This window comes from Apium graveolens, unplaced genomic scaffold (genome assembly GCF_009905375.1).
Source record: "Apium graveolens cultivar Ventura unplaced genomic scaffold, ASM990537v1 ctg6086, whole genome shotgun sequence".
NCBI classification, from domain to species: Eukaryota; Viridiplantae; Streptophyta; class Magnoliopsida; order Apiales; family Apiaceae; genus Apium; species Apium graveolens.
Genome location: NW_027419217.1, coordinates 38,899 through 57,688, shown reverse-complemented (window position 1 = coordinate 57,688; position 18,790 = coordinate 38,899). Strand labels below are relative to the sequence as shown.

The 18,790-nt window shown below is 42.5% G+C and overlaps 1 protein-coding gene across 1 annotated transcript; it reads right to left on the bottom strand.

Moving 5' to 3' along the window:
* Positions 1-578: 578 nt before the first annotated feature.
* Positions 579-1,414, bottom strand: LOC141703021 (protein RADIALIS-like 4). The gene is made up of 2 exons (XM_074506640.1): positions 975-1,414; positions 579-786 (listed from the first exon to the last, which is right to left on the bottom strand). Exons 1-2 carry the CDS (start codon positions 1,244-1,246, stop codon positions 759-761), a joined length of 300 nt encoding a protein of 99 aa, XP_074362741.1. The 5' UTR covers positions 1,247-1,414; the 3' UTR covers positions 579-758.
* Between the last annotated feature and the right edge of the window lie 17,376 nt (positions 1,415-18,790).

Genomic DNA, 18,790 nt, shown 5'->3' with positions numbered 1-18,790 from the left:
TTTTCATTGTGTTGCTTACTTTGAACTCAACTAGGGTTGTTCCACATTTATATTTGTTTTGTTCCTATGAACTACTATTAATTAAACTTCAGTTTCGTCTGAGATTACGTTTGGAAACATGTATTTCATATTTCATTTGAAATGATAGTTTACAAATGACATTGAGTATTGTCATTTCAAATTCTTATATTTATACTAATATGTGGATATAATTCAATTCTTTTTGTTATCCAGTCATGCATGTTACTTTATCAAATTCAGAATTTCAAATTAAATCCAAAATTTTAAACCGGGGCATAAGATTATTTGCCGAGTCACAGAAGGATTTTGCCTTTGTTTATACTCTCTAAAAACTCTAAATTTCATACATTAAATTAAAGTAACCAAAAAATGGATGCAAATATCAAAACAAAACAAATAAACAACCAAATTTGCCCTCTCAACAGATGATAAAATCATTTTTGCAACAGCTGTTAGTTTCTTTATCACATCAATTTGGAGTAAATCGCCAATGATCTCGTATGGAAAACGAAACAAGTGAAACATGCCTATGAACTTGAATCAAGGTCAGAGACTCATCAAAGTATCAAATAAGATGTAATTATAGCTGGAGTTTTCATTTTTAGATTAATATAACATACATTAGATTTATAGTTTCGCATTAGGAAGTCACAAGAAAGAAGCTAGCAAGATAGATATATAGTAGGGATAAATAGACAAGCAGACAGTAATTAACTTGCAGAGCTCGCCCTTGAACTTCACTGAAAGCTGAGATACTTCAAAAGCCTACAAATTAAAGCACAATTACAAATCAATTATGCAGGGAATATCTAAAAAAAACATGTTGTAATACATGACAGTATATATAAAACGTGTCCCGGTCCTTGACAAGCGATTGTTGAATCATCTGGTGAAATTTTCCGCGTTTACAAGAAAAATAGACATGCACATGAGGGAAAGGAATTAATAATTACCTCTTTTCTTCTTCTTCATCAGCAGCAGAAATGTTAGTGTTCTTGTAACTAGGGATAGGGACATGGCCAGATTCGATACGACGAAGATCTTCAAGAAGAATCTCGTAATGCGTCTTCACTTCTTCTGCAGTTTTGCCACCACCAACTGCTTCAGCTATGTTCTGCCACCTCTCAGGTGTGTCCTTGTCGAACTGAGCAAGTGCCTTCTCAAAGGCTTTGTTTTCATCTGCTGTCCATGTTGAAAGACTATCCCTCAGAGAGCTCGAAGCCATAGTTAAAGAAATAGTAGTTAAAAGAGTTGATGATCAAGTGCGAATGATCAAGACAACTCTTTGAATTAGATTTTGAGGGAAGGGTTACTGAGGGATGGTGTATGAAAAGAGGAGGCTTCTAGGGGATGCTGGCTTATGTACACAAAATGAGGGTGTTTGGCTTGGAGTATCATGACAAAATAAGTACATATATGTCCCCTAAGAAATATCTAGGGCATATGGCATTTCTTATTTTCAACAAAAAATGTAGGTCTACATATTCTTTTCCTGAAAATAACTACTTATTTCTAAAAAATAAGATAAATAGGATACTAAGTATATGTTTTTTGACGGACAATAAGTACTTAAATCAAACACATGCACCCTTGGTGCCGAGTTTGGAATTTCTTAAAATAAGTAATTAACTATTATCTTAAAATAAACTTGTTCTTTAAATGATTTAAGTGATAATTAAACGAAAATATACTTAGGGTTGTAATTCAGGTCAGATGAACCAAGTTTTGAATCGGGCATCGAGCTGAATTTAATGGAGTCGAGCCAAAGTAACCCATTTAACTAATAGAGTCTAAATTTCTAAACTTGACTCGTTTAATTTTGCGAGTCGAGCCAGCTCATTTAGCTTTTAACGATTCAAGCGAGCCGGCTCGTATAATTATACACTTAATTCAGTATACACCTCTACCAGAACTCGGCTTGTTATTATCTTCAGAAGTTGAGCATGCTCTTTTAATTAAATGAATCGGAACCTCTGTTCAACTCGGCTGACGAGTCAAGCCCAACTAAAGGAGTTTGAGTTCGCGAGCCGTCCGATGAATTACAGCTCTATAAGTTATGTATATAAAATTAAAGAAATGCTAAAATTCTAAAAATCCTTCATATTTGTTAGCATATTATTAGTGATTATTCACTCATAATCGATGTGGATCTCTCGTGTATATATATGAGTTTCATAATAAAATCATGTCATGTGTCATTTTGAAATATTTTTATCATTTTGGGGACGTAGCACTACTCATAAATTTATTTAATAATTATTATTATTTGATACAATGATCCTGATAAACACAAGTGTTCAAATACTAGTAGTTAAGAATTAGAATACCATGCAATAAAACTAAGTTGAGATGAAAATATGCTGTTTGTAACTGTTGACTTATCATCCTGTAAGATTATGGAAGGCATAGCTTGAGTTTACTAGTTCAATGGCAAACACCTTGATAAATTTTTTTGAACACATAGCTCTGTACAGTAGAAGTTCAACTAGGGTTTGCAAAACAGGCCCATTGTATATTCTGAGAAAAAGTTGTCAAGTCATCATCCTGTTAGAAAATGATACAGACACATGTACAATAGTCAATATTAGTATATATTATTGTGACAGAAAAAAAATAATTGAAGAGGGTGATCTGGCACCACAGGTGATCAAATACAAGAAGAGAGGGGAAAGCCAGAGAATAACATGGAGCTTGTCAGCTTGCTCTCTGTTTTGTTAATATCTCTCTGCAGCTACTGCCCGCACTTGCATGTACTGCTAAATTTTAGAGCAAATGTGTGTGTTTTTAATAATCGACATTCGATATCTAATACCCTGCGTACATGCACCTAATAATACTAATCGACATTCGATATCTGATACTAGTAGGGGTCAAAAAGCATAAGAAATAATAGTAATCGGCATTCGATATCTGATGCTATATCAAGATAAGGTTGTGCAGAACGAGTCTTGATTATTTAACAATAATTTGATATCTGATGCGATATCAAAAGGTTGTGCAGAACGAGTCTTGGTTATTTAACAATAATCGACATTCATGATTGGATACTATATGCACGTACAATTAATATTACTAATCGACTTACTAATCGACATTTGTCCAATATACTATAGTCAGTATTTTAAAAACCGATTGACTCATATAAGTACTCAAAAATCGGAGATGAAACAGAATCGGATTTAAGCGAGTATTCGTCGGCCAAATACCATTACTTGAATCCTGAAAACGAGTACTCGAAAAATCGACTAATTACTCTAATTTTGGATACGCAACCGAGTAGAAACAATTTCCGGGATCTTTTAAGTGGAATATAACCAGTCTGTATGCTTGTCACTCCATCTCTGCTGCAGAAGACTTGCTAGCTAGCTGTAGCAGCAATGTTACTACTCAGTTTAGTGTTTAACATAACATTTTCTGTGGAACGTTCTGCCTGTGACATATAAAATATATATATTGTGAACTACAAAAGCTACATGACAAGGTTGATCATGTTCCAAGATGAAACAAAAGTCCAAAAGATAGCATTGTATTTTGGCTGCAGATTTGCAGTTGCAGCAGAGCATATAGAGGTGCATACATATAATAATATATCAGTATTTAACTATTTATATATTCCTTTCAGGACTTCGGAGTTGGGATAGTTTTGGAATATTTTGCAAGTGTGATGAACAACATTCCAAAAACATTTTGTCTGTTCACCTGAATTCTTACTTACACACACATGCATACTTCATCATGCAATCTTTTCTTCACTTTTTTATAGTACTAGCTGTAAATCACCTCTCTGGAGTCTTCAAGAGCTATCTTCTGAATACAAAATATCTACCTGATTCTTCATTTTATATTAATAAGGACGCTCGTGTACTCCTAGACCCCTGTATTTACGTCAAAAATACAATAATTTCACGTTATAGTAAGCATGCATATGGTTATTTTAAAAGATCGTAAAAAATACATATGATGATCGTAAAAGATCATCATATGTATTTTTTATAGTGAAATCTTATCGGACTTAATACCCGCCCCTAATAAGGCATAGCCATTGTTGACGGAGGAATTTGGGAACAACAAAACTTGAGGTTAGCGGCCGGAAACAAGATCTGTGATGGCAGTTCTTCACCGGAAAAGTGAACAGTAACCGATGAATCTGATGAACAGTATTCGTCGGAAAAGATGAACAGTGTTTGGTGGTGATGATTATTGGGGGCTGAGATTACTTAGGGTTAGTGGTGGCTCCTTTGCGCTCTCGCTTCTGACCCCTTACAATGTGCCTACGTACCCCTATTTATAGGGGATCAAGCCCACATAGTTCTTGGGGAACAAGAAACCTAATGGGCTTAGATTTCTTATCCCGAGGCCCAATGGGAAGCCCACTGGAAACCGTCTTCTACTAGCTTTAGGAATGTCCGCCGATGAGGCCCAACCACAAAGGCCCAAGGCTCGTCCGCGGCTTCGAGACTTCACGGATGAGGCATCTCCCTGGCCAAGGATAACCCTCCGCTACCAGCTGTTTCTCTTGTCCGTGGACGCAGGTATAGCCGTGGTTCACCCCAAATGTTGGACGCATCCTTGTCCCCCGATAAGGAGCCCCTACCAGATTACAGGACAAGTGATCCCAAGCTTTTGGGTGCAAAGTGCAGGATACTCCAAAGTCTCCCAACGAGGACACCCGTTGACTACAGAGACAGAGCTCCCAAAGCACACACCAGATTTCACCCCACATCCCCAATGAGGACACCCATTGACTACAGGAGGAGGCCTTCAGTCCAGGCATACCCCTGGAGGTCTCTGACCACGGACACCGCCTTTCCTGTAAATATGCTACAGGAAGGAGTTCTTCAATAGAGTACCTGCATCAAATAGGTTAGTAATAACATTCTCCATCTTCCTTGAGTCTTCCAGAGAATCCATCCAAACAGCACATAAAAGTTGCATTTATATGTCAAGTAGAAGTTGAGGGCGCGCCCTGACATCTCTGTATGTTGGCGCCGCCCTGTGTCACCAGCCTTTGGTCTCTTCTTATATCATTCTACATCATAGGGCGCGCCCTAAACTATTCATCGTTAGGGCTTGCTCCAATTCTGTCAAAGCCAACGAGCAAGTCTGTCCAAGCAATCATGTCCAAACAATCCGTCCAAGGAGCCTTTCTTGCCCAAGGCGCGCCCTAAGGCTCACTACACTACAGGTTTCAATTAAGAAAATTATCTCCTCCTTCTCGATAACTGGGTGCGCCTCCTCCACCTGTTTGAGGGCGCGCCTTTAATACATGATAATCACAACCGTTAATCAGCTACTTAGTCAACGGGGCGCAATCTTTGGGCGCGCCTTCTATTTATGGAAAGTCAATCTCATCTTTTCCCTAGATTTCAGGCGCTTCCCCTTTGATTCTGCTCATTTTATTGATCTTAATCTGGATTTTGTTTATACCAATTTTTGGGCATAACAACTACCCCCCAAATTCCATATGTCATTGAAAATGGGATTGGAATTTTTCTTCACCTTTATTAAAATCCGTATAAACAAATCTTCCAATACTTTTACAGGGCGCGCCCTGAATAGGGAGTGCCTCCCAATTTTTCCCTTAAAGTTTCAAGGATTTCATAATAATCAAACAAGGCGCGCCTCAAATAGGGCGCGTCCTAGAAGTTCAAACGGTTTTAAAGCCGTTCCCCTTATTATTAGGGATTCACAATTGATATGATTGATTCGACAGCTGTCATCTTTTTTACTATAAATATCAGTCATAATCAGTCATTTTTTCTTTTACTTTTACCTTCCCCCCTTTTTCTTACTTTCTCTCTCTTCTCAAAAGCTCCAAACCCAGCGATGTTGTTTTGCTCAGAACCAGCCTTCTCAGTTGCCATTCTCCAAATCTCTTTCAGTCAACTTCTTCTCCATTCGAAAAGGTACGACTGACTTCTTATATTTCTGAATTTTGTCAAGTAAATCACATTGCATGCCATGTTACCTTTTTATCTTCCACTTCTGTTCTTAATGATATATATGAAATGATGTATGTATCTGTGTATGTATATTTGTAATTTCAAATTTTGCTGCTTTAGATCTGAAATCGTTTGGGTCTAACTTTTATATTTGTGTTTTTGAGAATTTCAATCATTAATTACAATCTGCACCTGACCATCTGTGTCCTAAGAATCCATCAGCAACTTAGGACGCGCCCTATCTTTAGCTTATAACCTGTTCATGACCAGAATAGGGCGCGCCTGTAAAAAAGACTTTTAATGATAGGCTAAGATTTTCTTGACGGCGCGCCCCTTGTTAGAAGGCTTATTTCAGAAGGGAGCTGATATAGATCATAGAAAGTACTCTTCTCTTACACCCCCCCACCTATCTATCCCATTTTCTTTACACTTTTGTATCTCATTCTTTCGTATGGGGCGCGCCCTCAACATTTCTTTTGGTTTTCTTGACAGCTGGAAGATGAGGGCGCGTCCTCTCCTTTTCACCCTTTCAAGAATTTTCTCACCAATTTGGGGATTTATTCGCCCCCAAATACTTACTTCGATCCTTAACTCCAAACACCCCCCACACTCCTGAATTTCTGAACCGGGTGGCGCGCCTTCTTCAGGATTCCAAAGAGGGTACCTTGATGGCAGATTCCTCAGATAATTCGTCCACAGACAATATTCTTTTATCTCATAGGCAAGGCAAGCAGAAGCTGGTCCAAAAGGATAGATCCCCAATCCCAGATAGGACAGAACTGGACGATGATGATTGGTTCGAGAGTTTGAATGCTGATAGATACAGGGGCATTGAGAGGGGTGTTAATTTAGGCGCAGGACCCTCTAAAGTATTCTACAGGACAGTATCCCCAAGCCCATCTTCTCAACACAAAGAGGGCGCGCCTACTTCTTCCGCTCCTGAAGGCACGCCTGAAGCAAGTGCGTCACCTCTACGTGATGAAGAAAATTTCTTTGATGAGGACTCCTTCCAATTTTCTACCTCTATTGAACCTTCTCCAATCCCCTTCCAACACTGGGAAGTTTCTGATAGTGAATTAGATTTCGACTGGGATAAATTCGAACCATGCAATGAAGCTGTGAAGAAACGTTTCAGGAAGGAGCATGGTAAGCTTTTTTGTGTGGGCCTGTCTTCAGCCTGTTCAGATGAGCAATTAGGATGGCTCATGGAGTTTTATGATATGGAGGGCATATAGGCGCGCCCTTTAAGCATGATGCGGCCCCATATCTTCAATTATGGGAGAAACTTTAAAATTCCCAGAATGGTGACCAGCCCTAAGCTAGTATCTTTGGGTATAGGCGCGCCCTTACATCCCTACCTTAGGGAAGTGATAGAACTGTACGACGTGGCTCCACTCCAACTTTCCCCCAACAGTTAAAAGTTTATCCTGGCTTTGTTTGTCCTCTATACGGACTTGGGTTTCCCTCAACCGTCAATGGCAGAAGTTGCTTATTTTTTCAATCTAAGGAAATCTGACCATGGGTACTACTATTTGGTAGTGGACAAGCAGCACAATAAGAAGGGTTTTTCCTCTGGCAAGCTTAGTCATGAGAAAGGTTGGAAGGAAAACTTATTTTACCTGTATGACGTTCCCAGGATAAGGATAAGATTCAACAAGTCACCGAGTAAGGGCGCGCCTTTTTGTTTTTTCCCTTGTGTTATTTTTATATTCTTTCTTTCTTTTCTCATCCTTATACTTTTTCAGACAGACCAACGTCCAAACCCCTTAAAGGCGAGCCCAAAAAATGAGCTGAAGCCCTCCTTAGAGTGACTACTGACAGGTGGAACTTAAAAACCTTAGTCACTCGAACCAACTTGATGCGAGTAGGAATCCTTTCTGACCAAGTAGGAGTGAAGTGCAAATATGTAAAGTTCAGGAAGGGTGCTCCCGTTTCTCGTGTTATTGACTTAGACAGTGAAGAAGAAGCTGAAGAAGAAGAAGAAGAAGAAACAGAGGATGGCTCCTTACAAGGCCAAGATCCTTCAGGTTCAAAATCTAAAGGCGCACCCTTTCACTATTGGCGCGTCCTGCTTCTCTTTTGTTAACTCTTTACTATCATACTGGATAAAAACTTCTGTTTTATTCAATCTTTCCACGTCTTCAGGGGGGCGCCCTTTTACTCTGGGCGTATCATTTTACACATGTTTACCAATGTTGTCTTTATCAACTGCTTTAATTTAGTGCTCCATTCAACATACTTAACTGTCATGCTTAACTAACATGTCTTATGTTTTGTGTAAAAATGGCACCTCCAAGAATCCCTAAGTCTTTTGGGGCGCGCCCTGGTGACAAGCCTAGGCCCAAGGCAAAGAAGGATGCTCCTGCAGCACAGGTGTCTGTTCCCACTTCCGCCCCCATTCCTCAAACAACACATGCTCCAAAAAGGCCCATAATTGATCTTACAGAGAAACAGGGCGCGCCTAAGAGGCAAAGAGCAGAGGGCGCGCCTTCCGGTTCTTCTGCTGCCTTGAATGCTCTTGGCCCCATGGGTTCCCTTAATGTTTTGGATGAAGAAGTGGAGCAATGACAAGCCATGGATTTGGGAGATGCAGCTTGTGCTTCAATAAAGGCATCTTGCCAATTGTTTATCCACTCCACTCGAGTGGTGGACAAACTACTGGAAGAGGGGGCGCGCCTGGAGAGGCTGCAGGGGGATAACAATATTTTGAGGAATACCCTCAGGGACAAGGACTTTTTGCATGCTAAGGACATCAAGGCCAAGGATTCTGAGATTTCTTTTCTCAAGGATGAGGTTGCCAATCTTACTTCTCAGCTAGAGATTGCCAACAAAAAGGCCACCACTCTCCATACTGAGCTTGGTGCAGCCAACCTGAGGGTTGAGTATCTGGAGGACCAGCAGAAACTAGGCTGGCCTGATGAGAAAAGGGAAATATCTGATGAGGCATTTTCCAGTGGTTTTCATTTCTACAGAGTTGGTTTTGTGGCCAATAATCCAGATTATTCCTTTGAGAAGTTTGGGGAAGAGACTGTTGCTGAAATGGTGGAATTTAAAAAAGAGCATGCTGCTGAAATCAAGGCGAGGAGGATAGAACTTGGGTTGGAAGAAGAAGAAGAAGGGGATGGCGCGCCACAAGAGGGAGTCTCCAAGGACGCGCATGAAGTTGATCCAACTGTCCCTCTTCAATCTATTCCTCCAACAGACCAGTCCCAAGGCGCGCCTTGATTATTTACAGCTTTAAATTTCAGATACTTATGAGGAGCCAGCCCTCTTTTGATGTTGTGCAAAGTTGTATGACTTATTTTTCCTGCTACTCTTTTATTCTTGTATGTATGACTCGTCGTTAATTTCATCTTTACTCAAAAATTTGTTAAGGCACTTTGATTTTTCCTTTGGCAATCATATGTTTCCATGGAGTATGTTACTATATAGCGCGCCCTTTAACATATTTTTAGTGTAATTAATTTTCGTGTGATCTCAAAGTTTGTCATTGTGTCATTTAGATCTATCGTTTCTTTCTTCGTAGTGTTTAGATATAAGGGCGCGCCATATTGCAGATAATATTTACTTTTTTCTTTCCAGCAGTACCTTTGCAATATTTTAATTGACTTATTAGTCCAAAGGCGCGCCTTAGTTTGGGGAGCTTTTGCCTTTGTCTTATTTTGCTGGCCATGTGCATTTATTTCCTTCATCCTTCTCTACTATGTATGTCTTGATTATGAAGCAGGAGCTATCAGATAGGGCGCGCCTCTACATAGGGCGCGCCTTTGATGTTTTCCAAATGAGAATTTATATGTCAAGCAAATATAGTAATTTTTGAAGTAACTTTTCTCTTTTATTGATAACGCGCTCTAGTGTGTAAATTACACCAGTCCCATGGCTACTATGCTCTATGGGGAAATTATTTGAAAAAAATTTCTTCCTTCTGCTAGTTCCGAGGTTCGCAGTCATGTGTACTACCCCCCTCCCCGAGGCTAGGAGGAATTTATTTGCTACTAGCCTATTACATAAGAATCAAAAGAAGAAAACAAGGGGGACACAGCCACACCCTACTGATAATACTTCCGCAAATGTTCTGCATTCCATGCTTGAGGAATAAGTTTACCATCCAGATCTTCTAAGCGATAGGTCCCTTTCCAGAGTATAGCTTTAACTTTGTACGGTCCTTCCCAATTAGCTCCAAGCACCCCGTGCTGAGCTATCTTAGTGTTAGGCATAACCTTTCGCAATACGAGGTCTCCAACCTTGAACGGTATGAGTTTTACTTTTTTATTGAAATACCTTGCGACCCTCTGTTGGTACGCAGCGAGCTTCAATTGAGCGTTTGCCCGGGCTTCATCTAACAGATCCAAGTGGAGCCTCTGGTTAACTTCCGCATTTTCCTCGACGAACGCATCTCTCCGTAGAGATCCTGCTCCTACCTCCACGGGAACCATGGCCTCATACCCATAGGTCAGCAGAAAAGGGGTTTCACCTGTGGTCGACCTAGGTGTCGTGTTGTAAGACCAAAGGACCATAGGCATTTCTTCTGGCCAATCCCCTTTCTTTTCTTCTAACTTTGCCTTCAAGGTATATTTTATGATTTTGTTTATGGCTTCTGTCTGACCATTACTCTGCGGATGATAAACCGCGGCGAAGTCTTTTTTAATCTTTAAGTCTTCACAGAGCTTCCTTAACACCTTACTATCAAATTGTTTTCCATTGTCTGAAATGAGCTTGTAGGGAATACCAAACCTGCATACTATGAAGTTGAACATAAAATCCCTTATCATCTTTGTCGTGATCGTGGCTAGTGGCATGGCTTCTGCCCATTTGGTTAAGTAGTCCACAGCTACCACGGCATATTTCACACCCCCCTTTGCTTTGGGTAACTCTCCAATGAGGTCAATTCCCCACATGGCGAAAGGTCAGGGGCTTGTCAATGAGGTAATGGTGGATGTCGGGGTGTTGGAATAGTTGGCGAACCGCTGACAACGATCACAAGCCCAGACAAAATTGAAAGCATCTTCCTTCATAGTCGGCCAATAGTACCCTTGTCTGAGCACTTTTAATGCCAAGGAACCACCCCCCGAGTGATTGCCACAAATCCCTTCGTGTACCTCTCTGAGAATATAATTTCCTTCTTCCACATCCACACAACATAACAGTGGCTGGTTAAATCCTCTCTTGTATAGTACCCCGTCATATTCGACATACTTCGCAGCTTGGTACCGAAGGCGTCGAGCCTGCAGTTTAATCTCTGGTACAGCCCCTGTCTGAATATAGTTATGGATGGGGGTCATCTAGCTTTCTTGTGGGATTTCTTGCATTTGAAACACCTCCACCTCCGGGATACTTGGAACTTCCTGGATTCCCAAAGGGATTTGTCCAAGTTGAACGCTGTCCATCTGTGAACCCATCTTGGCCAAAGCATCCACATTACTATTCTCTTCTCGCGGAACACTTTCTAGTCTAGCACTTGAAAATTTTCCCAGTAGGCGTTTTGCACACCTCATATATAGCTCTGTCCGCGGTCCCCGGGCTTGGAATCCTCCGTTGACTTGATTGACAACTAATTCGGAATCACTTCGAACTATCAAATTCACGGCCCCTACCTCCAGAGCTAACTTCAGACCGTTAATCAAGGCTTCATACTCAGCATCATTGTTGGTAGCATAAAACTTGAAATGGATAGCACTCATCAAGCGGTGCCCCTCCGGAGTGATCAAGACTATCCCGACACCTGACCCGTTGTTGTTTACGGCTCCGTCCACATGTAATGTCCACAAAGGGTGGGGGGGTTCTTGCTTCTTTTCATCCTGATGACTTTCTTGCGAGGTTGGTTCTGCCAGCACTATGGCCTTATTATCAACTTCTTCATCGAACTCAAGTACGAAATCAGCCAACGCTTGTCCTTTGATTGCCGTGCGAGGAGAATATTCCAAATCGAATTGCCCCAGCTCTACGGCCCATTTTAACATTCTCCCTGACGATTCGGGTTTATGTAGAATATGCCGGAGCGGGTAAGCGGTGCGAACTTCTATTCGGTGAGCCTGAAAATACGGCCTTAGCTTTCGTGCCGCAAGAATAAGAGCGTACACTAGTTTTTCCATGTTGGTATACCTGGTTTCTGCGTCCAACAACCTTTTGCTTACATAGTATACAGGCCACTGGTGGTTTGCTTCTTCCTTTACCAATACGGCACTGACGAAATATTCAGACACCGCCAAGTACAGAATTAATGTTTCTCCGTCTTCTGGCTTGGCCAACATCGGAGGATTTCCCAGTTGTTCTTTGATTTTCAGAAAAGCTTCTTCACAGTCCGGGGTCCACAGAAAATCCTTTCCTCTCCCCTTAATTGCTTTGAAGAATTCTTTGCACCTATCCGACGACTTTGACACAAATCGATTTAGGGCCGCGATCCTTCTCGTTAGACTCTGTACCTGTTTGACGCTGGTGGGAGATTTCATGTCTAGCAGAGCCTTTATTTTTGCCGGGTTAACCTCAATCCCCCGGTGGTTGACCATGAATCCCAAGAATTTCCCCGACTCTACGCCGAACACGCACTTCTGCGGGTTTAGTTTCATCCTATATTTTTCTCAGAATATGGAACATTTCAGTTAAGTCGGCGACGTGATCTTCTGCCCTTTTCGACTTCACGAGCATGTCATCTACATACACTTCCATAGTCTTCCCGATCTGCTTCTTGAACATTTTGTTTACCAACCTTTGGTAAGTGGCACCGGAGTTGATCAGACCAAATGGCATTCCGATATAGCAGTAGAGCCCTCTATCAGTGATGAAAGAGGTGTGCTCCTGGTCAGGCTCATACATAAGGATCTGGTTATACCCGGAATATGCGTCCATGAAGCTGAGCAGGGCATGCCCCGCCGTGGCGTCGACCAACTGATCAATTCTTGGTAGGGGAAAACTATCTTTTGGGCATGCTTTATTTAGGTCAGTGAAGTCCACGCACGTTCTCCAATTGGGACCCTATTCTCAGAACCTTACTCGGGTCTTTTTCATCAACAGGGATTTCGATCGTATCTTCTGCTGGCCCCATCTTTTCTGTTGGCATTGGTATCCGGGGATCCAAGTCAGGGGAATCATAGATCTCCTGGTCTTGTAGAGAGGGTGCAACCCCTTTAGGAGGTGTGCCTTGCGTAGTAGAGTCATCAACTTCTTCAGTATTTTTTGCGGGCGAGGGTGCTCCCGCAGGGGGAAAGGCATCACCCCGTTCGAGGCTTTGCAAGACATCGAATCTTCCTTCTAAACGTTCCCCATGGAAATCTGCTTGGACTATGATATCCATCGCCTCTTCTTCTTCCAACATCTCAATTCTGATTGCGTCTTCCAAGTACAACATTGTCGGGGGCAACTCAGAGGAATGTTCTTCTTCTTGCTCAAAATAATAGTGGACTCGGATTTCCTCGGTTGGTTGCTCAATGCTTTTCTCCCGACCCACGTCCGGAGTATCATCGGCGTGGGAGTCTTTTCTAAAACCTTTCATTGCCTGCATGTAGCACTCCCGTGAGTCATACTGGGAACCCTTTATACTTCCCACTCCATTTGGCGTTGGAAATTTGATAGTTAGGTGATGAATTGAAGTGATGACTCTCATTTCCCGCAGAAAAGGTCGTCCCAATAACACGTTATGGGACGATTCCTGATTCAGGACCTTAAATTCAAGCATCTTTGTTACCAACAGTGGGCTTTCTCCCAATGTACATGGAAGCCGAATCGACCCCATGACTCTAACTCCTGCACCTGAAAAACCATAGACCCACGAGTCTTCCCCCGACATATCCTGATCAGGCAGTCCTATCTTTTTGAAGGTGCTGTAATAGAGGATGTTTGCTGAGCTCCCATTATCCACGAAGGCACTATGGACATTTTTTGTTCCGATTTGGATGGAAATAACCAGCGCATCATTCTGGGGATGATGTACCCATCGGGCATCTATTTCTCTGAAAGTGATATCCATGGACTCACCCTTAAACACCTTGGGTGGCCGAGTTTCCACCCTATGAATATCCGTGAGAGGCCTGAACCGGGCTTCCCTAGCGTATTTTGCCAAGGCTCGGTTTCTGCATTCCATTCCGGGATCTCCCCCATAGATTGTTCGGATACTGCCATCCCTGACCAATTTATTTTCCTCCAGGGTATCATTGTTTGTCCCGCGTGGGGCTCGTCTTTCCTCTTCCCTTGTTCTGTCATCCTTGTGCTTCCTTATTTCCTTGACTACCCATTCTCCGAGGTATCCTTCCTTGATAAGCGCTTCGATTTTGTCTTTTAAATGTCGGCATTCATGCGTGTTATGTCCAGATGATTCATGGTATTCACAATATTTTTTCTTGTCTTTGCTTTGCCATGATGATAAAGCTTCAGGTTTTCTAAATAGCCCTTTATTTCTGTTTACCTCGTAGATATGATCGATAGATGCGACCAAAGGTGTGTACCGGATTGTCCTGTAGTCATAGTTTGAGGGAGGGCTCCATCCCCTCCTTGTGCTTGCTGTATTTACCCGGTCTGGGCTTCGACTATCCCTTCGGTATCTCGGGCTTGGGGACCTATCCCTCTTCCTTCATTTGTTTCTCTGACTCGACTGTGAAGTCGGTTGTACATCTGCCAAAGATTGTTCTATGGCTTTAAAAGATTCCACCAAAGCGAAGACATCTGCGAGAGTGGTCGGATCTTTCCCTTGCAAGTGCTTCCAAAAATCTGAACCAACCCTTAATCCTGCGATCAAGAAGCTTTTTAAGGCTTCGTTCGATGCTCCCCTCACGCTAATAGATTCAGTGTTGAACCTTTTGAAGTACGATGTCAAGCTTTCATTTTCCCTTTGCCTAACATTGGCAAGAGTTATGACAGAGGGCGCGTATCTCACAGCGGCTTGGAACTTGGTTAAGAACAAATTCTTCATCTGATCCCACGAGGTGATCACTCCTGGCCCGAGCTTTTGAAACCACTGTTGGGCACTTTCTCTTAAGGTTGCCACCAAGAGACGGCATCGAGCCAAGTCCGGGACTTGGTACACATCCATCTCTATATTAAAATGACCCAGGAATTCCACCGGATCTGAGTTTCCGTGGAAATGGAGATCGCTAGTAGTGTTGCGATACCCGGCCGACAATTGTGCCTCTCTTACTGCTGCCGAGAATGGGGAAGGGATTTCGGCTGTAGCCGTCACTCTGCCCTCGAGGTGGTTAAGTAGCATTTTTAGATCTCCTACATTGAAAGTTCCCACGCCAGGAATGGTCTGCATTTGAGGCTGCGGACCTTGGGGTTGCAATGGAGGTGTTTCCGCTTGATTCCCCCCGGGAGGGGCTTGCTGCTGGTTCGTATTCCGGGCGTCTTCGGGTATTATGATTATTTCAGGATTTCGTTCTTGGTTTCTCCCTTGATTCTCTTCTCCACCTTGGCCGCGGCCCCGAGCCGTATTGCGATCATAGTTTTCTATATTTCTGTGATCATCATGTTCCACATAATCATAGCCATCTGCTTGGTTATTCCAGCGGGAATCAAGGTGACCGCGGTAATTGCCACGACGGTATCCCTCTAAATATCTACCTCGGCCTCCACCTCTTCCTCTCCATTGAGGCCTTCTCCAACGATCATTTCCATATCCACGCCCATATCGATCCAGCGATCTGCGGGGAGGAGCTCTCTCATGATCGCGGTGCCGCTCCCGATTTTCCTGGAAATTCAGGGGCACACGCGTTGGATCGCGGTGCCGCTCCTGATTTTCCTGGGAATTCAGGGGCACACGCGTCATATCATGGGGCGTCACATCTCCACGATCAGCTTCTTTCTGCCACTCAAGTAATACCATTCTCAAATCGTCATCGCCCAAGCAAATCCCCAAGCGATCTTTCAGAGCTGCGAAGCCTCGTTGCTGATTCTCCGGCATCGACTCTACATGTCGGCGTTCCTCGAGACTACGTCCAGAGCGGTGCGGATGGGTGGCTTTCCGGGTGTTTGTCCGCAGAATTTCTCGTCCATCAGCATCTTCTTCCACTAGCTCGATGATTGGGGACGTGTCATTAGAATAGTCCAGGCGTCGCGGGGTTATCGGCACACGCCCTCTTTCAGTGTGGCCATTGCCGGCCGAGACATCCCTATCCGTCATTGGTGCTTTTCCAGGTGCCTGGGCCGCTCGGTTGTGGCGAAGATCCCTCCTGGCCTTGCACCGTTCCACAGTGCTCAACCGCGAATCGAAACAATTCAAAGCATCGCCCATGCGATACAGTTGTTCCAACAAGTCGGCGTTGCTGATGAGCACAGGTGGTTGTCCTCCAACGTCTGGCGTGGGACGATCAGTCATTGGCGGAACGTAGGGTTCATATTCGTAGCCATGATCAGAATCTTCTTCAGAACTTCCATCATAAAAACTTACATCATGATATTGAGACATCCTTCCTCCCAGATGTAGATCTTGATACCCCTCCTTCTAGCGCCAATTTGTTGACGGAGGAATTTGGGAACAACAAAACTTGAGGTTAGCGGCCGGAAACAAGATCTGTGATGACAGTTCTTCGCCGGAAAAGTGAACAGTAACCGATGAATCCGATGAACAGTATTCGTCAGAAAAGATGAACAGTGTTTGGTGGTGATGATTATTGGGGGCTGAGATTGCTTAGGGTTAGTGGTGCCTCCTTTGCGCTCTCGCTTCTGACCCCTTACAATGTGCCTACGTACCCCTATTTATAGGGGATCAAGCCCACGTAGTTCTTGGGGAACAAGAAACCTAATGGGCTTAGATTTCTTATCCCGAGGCCCAATGGGAAACCCACTGGAAACCGTCTTCTACTAGCTTTAGGAATGTCCGCCGATGAGCCACAAAGGCCCAAGGCTCGTCCGCGGCTTCGAGACTTCACGGATGAGGCATCTCCCTAGCCAAGGATAACCCTCCGCTACATGCTGTTTCTCTAGTCCGTGGACGCAGGTATAGCCGTGGTTCACCCCAAATGTTGGACGCATCCTTGTCCCCCGATAAGGAGCCCCTACCAGATTACAGGACAAGTGATCCCAAGCTTTTGGGTGCAAAGTGCAGGATACTCCAAAGTCTCCCAACGAGGACACCCGTTGATTATAGAGACAGAGCTCCCAAAGCACACACCAGATTTCACCCAACATCCTCAATGAGGACACCCATTGACTACAGGAGGAGGCCTTCAGTCCAGGCATACCCCTGGAGGTCTCTGACCACGGACACCGCCTTTCCTGTAGATATGCTACAGGAAGGAGTTCTTCAATAGAGTACCTGCATCAAATAGGTTAGTAATAACATTCTCCATCTTCCTTGAGTCTTCCAGAGAATCCATCCAAACAGCACATAAAAGTTGCATTTATATGTCAAGTAGAAGTTGAGGGCGCGCCCTGACATCTCTGTATGTTGGCGCCGCCCTGTGTCACCAGCCTTTGGTCTCTTCTTATATCATTCTACATCATAGGGCGCGCCCTAAACTATTCATCGTTAGGGCTTGCTCCAATTCTGTCGAAGCCAACGAGCAAGTCTGTCAAAGCAATCATGTCCAAACAATCCGTCCAAGGAGCCTTCCTTGCCCAAGGCGCGCCCTAAGGCTCACTACACTACAGGTTTCAATTAAGAAAATTCTCTCCTCCTTCTCGATAACTGGGCGCGCCTCCTCCACCTGTTTGAGGGCACGCCTTTAATACATGATAATCACAACCGTTAATCAGCTACTTAGTCAACGGGGCGCAATATTTGGGCGCGCCTTCTATTTATGGAAAGTCAATATCATCTTTTCCCTAGATTTCAGGCGCTTCCACTTTGATTCTGCTCATTTTATTGATCTTAATCTGGATTTTGTTTATACCAATTTTTGGGCATAACAGCCATGTAGACACACTTGCAAATTTGGGGGCCTTTATTAATTGTTTTTATTGTAGGAATTTCCCAAAAAATCATCAATCATATAAAAGGGAGCAAATATGAACATGTTGATTTCTAAATTGTTTATTTTGTGCCCGTTTGAGAAATTTTAAAATAAGTAACTTACGACGTAAAATGAATAAGTGAATTTTAAGTGAAAAGTAGAAAAATACTTATAAGTTAAATAAGTGTTTGGATAATTTTACTTATAAGTCAGATTTTTTTTTCTTAAAAGAACTAAAATAAATAATTATTTAATATAATTATATTAATTCTTAAATTTTAAGTTTGGTTAACATTTAAAAATATATATTTTGAAACTGAGGTTAATAAATAAGCGAAAAATCAAATAAGTTGAGAAAAAGTACGTCATTACTAATATTCAACTTATCAGCTTATAAGTTACAAATTCAACTTATAAGTTGGGTCGACAAACACTCGTTGATAAGCTGTTACGGACTTATAAGTCATAATTAACTTAAAAGTGGGGTGTGGGCCTTTGGAAACAACTTATAGCTTATTAATCCTGGTATATATGTAAATCTAATAGAAATGTTAAGTCCTACTAACCAGTGGCCCAGTTGCCACCGGCCCTTAATGTGGGTTCATGAATTGGGCCTTAAACAAGCATACATGTTCTTGTTATAGGTAATCACTTTGATCCATAGTGGTTGGAATTAGAAAAATGTTGGCCCATTCTGATTTTTTCTACATATGCGCCCATCCCACTCATACACAGCCGATTCATACTTGGTGAAATGTTTTACCTATAAAACAATACTCTCTCTGTCCCGCTGGATAGTTTACGTACACTGTTTGCACGTATTTCGAGGCTTCAATAAAGTATTGTTTCATAATGTTTTTTCTTAAATTTTTTTTGAATAAAAGTTTAAACATGAAACATTTTTTCAGATTTTTTTTTTAAAAAAATAATATGGAAGTATACTTTAAA